Raw genomic sequence first — 6000 nt, 5'->3', positions numbered from 1 at the left:
AGAATAAAGTACTATTCAGCAATAAAAAGCAATGAAGTACTGATACATGCTACAAGATAGATGTTTGAAAACACGTTAAATGAAAAAATCTAATCACAAAAGATCACATATGATATATTCCATTTACATGAAAAGTCCACAATAGGCCAATCTATAGGACAGAAAGTAATTAGTGATTGCCTATGGTTGGAGGGGCATTTTGGGAGAGAAAATGGGGAGTGACTACTAATGGGTATGGGGGATTCCTTCATTTTCTATTTTTAAAATTTTTAATTGTAAAAACACATAACCTAAAATGTACGATTGTAACCATTTTTAAGTGTGCAATTTAGTAGTGTTAAGTGTACTTACATTGTTGTGAAACAAATCTCCAGAGCCATTTCATCCTGCAAAACTGCAACTCTATACTCATTAAACAAAGCTTTCCACATCCTCCTACTTCCAGCTTCTAGCAACCACTATTTTACTTTCTGTCTCTATTAATTTGACTACCTAAAGTACTGCATATGACAGTATTTGTCCTTTTGTGACTGTCACTTAGCATAATGTTGCAGTGTGTGACAGGATTTCCTTCCTTTTTAAGATTGAATATTTTATTGTATATACCACATATTATTTACTGTTTATCCACTGATGGACATTTGAGTTGCTTCCACCTTGGCTATTATTAATAATGCCACTATAAACATGGGTGTGCAAGTATCTGTTTGAGATCCTACTTTCAATTCTTTTGGAGATATACCTTGAAACGAGATTGTTGGATCATGGGGGCTTCTTTTTAGAGTGAAAATTTTATAGTGGTGATGGTTGCACAACCAGTGAATATACTAAAAACCACTGAATTATACACCTTAAATGTGTCAATTATATATAATATGTGATATCTCAATAGAGCTGTTAAAAAATACAATGCTTAAAGGCTGAATCAAGTTAGAATTACTTCAAGGATTTTGGCTGAACTAGGTAATCTGGTTACATAACTATTCAATCTTGTTCATGTAATTCTAATTATTTTCAAAGCCTTAGCTAGATGTTTAGGCTTTTTTTTTTTTTTTTTTTTGGAGCACAAACCTAAGTGCTTCTTCAGCACTGTACGTTAGAGAAAGTAGAAAAAAGAAACTGTCAGTATGTATCTTCAATTCATAATATTAAACCTTTTCATATTTTGTATCAGGAAAAACTGCAAAATAACAAATTCATACCAACTATGGCAATTTTTATTTCATTTGCCCTGTAGTCATGTCATATACCAGGTTTTTTAAAAATAGCGAAATAAGGAATTTACTCACTTTGACTTGAGATTCACTTTTTCAAATGCCACTCACAATTATTTCACATAGAAGATATTCAAAAGACAAAGGATTTATTTACCCTTTTTGCAACAGAAAATTACACAATTAAAAATTCCTATGTCCAGTGTCACTGAATGGGGAAAGAGGCAATATATTTTAAAAAACAAGAGGAAAAAATGCTGAGGAAAAAAATGTGCAACAAATTTAAATTCTTCTAATCTTGAATTCTTATATACAACTAGAAAAGGTAATGGCAATATAGATGGTCTCTGATGCTCAGAAACACATTTCATCACTTTCTTTTCTGCTTCATCCAGACATTTTCGGTATTGTCAAGCTCAAAAACACAGTTTTAGAAAGATGATAAATGAGAGAATCTCAAAGATTTCACATGAGCTCTTCTGATCAGAGCAGAGCAAAGTAAGAGAAGCCTTACTTGTCTGATCATGTTTTAAAATAACAGGCTCCACATGGTTCACAAGAAAGAAGAGAAGTCAGTTTTCAATCTTGGTTCCAAGGCAGAGATTAAAACAATGATTACAATCTAATTATAAAGACAGTTATTATATGAGACAGTATTTCTTTCCAGATTATATATTTTATAACTTGAACAGCTTTTCTTAAATACTCTCTCAGGGCTGATTTTAAGTAAAAGCCAAAATACTACCAGTTAATTTCAGATTCTTACTATAGATTTTTCAAAGTCCGCCTGTGTGCAGAAGCAAAATTATGAATTGCGACTCGAAGAGTTGAATTACCCCCAGGGACATCACAGGAATTGATGAATGAATGTAGTGCCCGAGTATATGCTGCAAAAAAAGGTTTGCACAGCAATGAATAAAGTCAAATTCTAAACAACTCTACCAGCCTCTATCTTATTAGTACTGCTTCTCTACCAAGAGTCTTACAAGTAACTATCTATTGAATAAATATTTATTCAGTACTTACTATATGACAAGTACTCTGTGAGGACAGAAAAAATAATAAAGAGTATGGACACAAAAATAATTAAGTTGCCATGTAATACTTCCAAAACAAAGGTATGGAAATGATGACAAAATGTCATCGTAGACCAGGCACAGTGGCTCACACCTGTAACTCCAGCACTTTGGAAGGCTGAGGCAGGCAGATGACTTGAGGTCAGGAGTTCGAGATCAGCCTGGCCAACATGGCAAATCCGTATCTACTAAAAATACAAAAATTAGCTGGATGTGGTGGCGCAAACCTGTAATCCCAGATATTCGGTAGGCTGAGGCGCTTGAACCCAGGAGGCAGCGGTTGCAGTGAGCCGAGATCGTGCCACTGCACTCTGGCTTGGGCGACAGAGTGAGACTGTCTCGGAAAAAGAAAAACAAAAACAAAAAAACAAACAACAACAACAAATGTCATCATAGAATGAAGCTGGGAATGAATGCACAACTACCTAGGACAGGATGGCAAAGATTCCCAGAAGCGGTTAACACTTAAGATGAGTTATGAAGAAATAACAAGAGTAAAGGAAAGATCACAGAGAACTGAGTGTGAGGTGCAAAAGGAGAAAACAATATGGCACATAATGGGAATAGCAACTTTGATAAGGCTAAAGTAGGGCCCAGAGCCAGAGAGAAAATATACCAAACATGCCATGCATCTTATACTGCAGTGGGGAGCCCTAGAGGTTTTAGAATAGGGAAATGGCATAATCAGATTTGTGTTTTTTTAAAATAAAGCTGATAAGAAACTCGTATCATACAGATGAAGCACTAGGAATATATATACTGGCAGTATTCCTAGTGTATACACGAGGGCTACATAATCTTTATACTATATAAATCAATATATTTAAGGATGGATAGGAAACAGAAATATTAATGACAATATGAAGGACTAAGTTTTCTCTAGCTGGGACTCCTGATAGAGTTTATACTGTTTCTTATTTTCCTCAGTGCCTCTTGGCAGAACTAGCAATCTAATGTGGATACATATGGTAATACATCCATGTTACATACCATTAAAGTATTTGGGTAATAGGGAATTCAACTGGATAGAGTCCTAACTTACATAAAAGGCAAATTCTAATAGTCTTCAGTTAAAGGACCTGGAACTCAAGTCCTCCTACAGTAGAATGAGCTGAAAATATTTCCCCAGCATAAATGGAGACAAGAAGGTAACAGATCTCAAAGAGAAATATAACTCATTATAATTTTTTCATTTCCTCATATAGTTATTTTGTAAAGGGTTTATAACAGTCTCTGACACATAGTAAGCACTCAATAAATGGTAAATTACTATTACCACTACTCTTATTTATTTTTCTTGTTGCCATTAGGCCCTGACTATTCCTTCAAGAAACTTACCTCTGTGGTTTTTATAGAAAATACAGTTGTTGGCACAGGTATCAGGATGAGCATCCCAAAAATCAGGACCACAACAGCATAGTGGAGGTAAAGTAATATTATACAGCTGCATTTTCTCCTGGATTTGGGCTCGTAAAGCTTCTACATATCTGTAAAAATAAAGTACGATCAGGCAAGTTGAACTACTAGAAAGAAAGTGCGCATGAATCCTGACTTTACTGCCAGCTTTAACTGTTAAATCTATTCCGTATCTCTGGGCCTTGACATTTCCTCTTTGTACTGGGAAAAATGCAGGGCTACACCCAAGAAGTATTAGGCAATCAAAAAATTTGTTGAAGTTACGAACTCCTAAATGAGGAAAAGTATGAAAAGACACAGTCAATTCTCTTCTAAGGAAAATGAGAACAATGAGTTCTACCAAGTCTCTTCTAGAGCCAAAATATCATGAAGACCTTTTCAAATTACCTCAGGTATTCTTTTTCTCTCTGTTGTTTTTCTCTGGCTCCTTTTATTTCTTCAAGTTGTAACTGGGCTAATATCTCACTCATCTTCTCTCCTGAATACGGATCTTCATGAAAGTTCATTCTTACGATCCTCTGCTCTTCAGCATAACGTTCTTGCTCTCTCTTTTTCTTAATTCTGAAAATAAAATCATAACATGGTTAGGAATTTCATAAAATTATTGTTTAAAATTAGCTTCTTTATCCAAATAACTCAAGAAATTCCCAGAAACTAAGGAGTAGGGAAATCAGTTTAATATCCCAAGAATATCTTCAAAAATTTCTGCTGGCTCCTTTATATCCTCTCAAAGAGAAATGAGCAATAGCTACTATTAAAAGAGTTCTTCCTGGCTCGGTGCAGTGGCTCATGCCGGTAATCCCAGCACTTTGAGAGGCCGAGGCAGATGGATCACATGAGGCCAGGAGTTCCAGATCAGCCTGGCCAACATGGTGAAAACCCGTCTCTACTAAAAATACAAAAATTAGCCGGGCAGTGGTGGCATGGGCCTGCAATCCCAGCTACTCAGGAGGCCGAGGCCAGAGGATCACTTGAACCCAGGAGGCAGAGGTTGCAGTGAGCTGAAATTGCACCACTGCACTCCAGCCTGGGCAACAGAGCCAGACCCCATATCTCAAAAAAAAAAAAAAAAAGTTTTTCTGTAAGAATGTAGCACAACAGTCTTTTCAGATTAAAACTACAAGTAAACAGGGATTTTGCTTCTGACCAAAACAGAGTAACAGGGACCGCATTTGCCCTCCAACCTTAAACCACCAACAAAATTTAAAAAGTTTTAAAAAGTACACAAATCAAACAAATACAAGAAATGATGGTTTTCAAGACATTGGACACCAGGTAACAAATGACACTGCTCCTTGACAGATGGGAAACAAGTGAAGTAAACCCTATAATTGCTAGAGATTACTGCCTTGGAAGGTTCCAGGCAGTGGCACAGGGCAGGGAAATTGAAGTGAAGCCTGATGGGCTCTAAGAATTGAAGAGATGGAGTTAAGAGTGCAGGGAGACAAAGGCAATTAGAGTTCACAGGACAAAGTCCAGAGAGAAGAAAGCTGCCCAGAGACAGCACCCCAGAGATGAACAGAGAGTCTCCTGGTACACAGCAGAGCCCTGATTGGTGCATCTATGCAATGAAATAACCTGAGGCTAGGAAGAGAATGATCCAAAATAAAAGAGAACAGTGACTAGAGTCCACATAGCTCCAGGAATAATTTGTCCTTATTCATAGCTCCAGGAATAATTTGTCCTTTTTTCCACCAATCAAACTTGAAAAATTTCTATTTCACAGAACATTACGTAGAGTATTCAGAATGATCTTATCTGAGCAGTAGGAAATAAACACTAGTCCCAGACTGAGTACTGCCCCAGACCCACCAAACAAGTTATAAAAGCAAGTCATCAAATGAACTTGACTGTATACCAAAACCAGGTTCAATAATGTAAAGACATCCAGCAACTAACATGGTAAAACTCATAACGTTGGGCATCTAACCAAAGATTACTAAGCACACAAAGAGGCAGAAAACAAGCCCAGACTCCAATGAACATCCACAAGCATCAAGACCACTCAGGAAATATGACTTCACCAAAAGAACTAAATAAGTCACCGGTGACTAATCCCAGAGAGACAGAGATGTGTGACCTTTCAGACAGATAATTCAAAATGGTTGTTTTGAGGAAACTCAAAGAAATTCAAGAGAACACAGAGAGGAATTCAGAATCCTATCAGATAAATTTAACAAAGAGATTGAAATAATTTAAAAGAATCAAGTAGAAATTCTGGAGTTAAAAACTGCAATTGAAATACTAAAGAATGCATCAGAGTCTGTTAATAGTGGAATTAATCAAGCACAAGA

At 36.4% G+C, this 6000-nt stretch overlaps 1 protein-coding gene across 24 annotated transcripts in view; it reads right to left on the bottom strand.

Annotated features, from left to right (window-relative positions):
* Positions 1-1199: 1199 nt before the first annotated feature.
* CCDC15 (coiled-coil domain containing 15) overlaps positions 1200-6000 on the bottom strand; it is a 95362-nt gene continuing 90561 nt past the window's right edge. For 13 of the 24 annotated variants that reach the window (XM_063671558.1, XM_063671544.1, XM_063671555.1 and 10 more), the window contains 3 exons: positions 4094-4267; positions 3629-3777; positions 2130-2624 (listed from right to left, as the gene is read on the bottom strand). In XM_063671558.1, the coding sequence (XP_063527628.1) occupies positions 2494-2624; positions 3629-3777; positions 4094-4267 (454 nt within the window). In that variant the 3' untranslated portion in view covers positions 2130-2493. Of the gene's footprint in view, positions 2102-2128; positions 2625-3628; positions 3778-4093; positions 4268-6000 lie in introns of those variants that run through there. The other 11 variants (XM_054438849.2, XM_054438853.2, XM_063671564.1 and 8 more) reach the window with 3 other exon arrangements.

Source organism: Pongo pygmaeus, chromosome 9 (genome assembly GCF_028885625.2).
Source record: "Pongo pygmaeus isolate AG05252 chromosome 9, NHGRI_mPonPyg2-v2.0_pri, whole genome shotgun sequence".
NCBI lineage: Eukaryota > Metazoa > Chordata > Mammalia > Primates > Hominidae > Pongo > Pongo pygmaeus.
The sequence above is the reverse complement of the archived record's forward strand: the minus strand, read 5'-3'. Positions and strand labels throughout refer to the sequence as shown.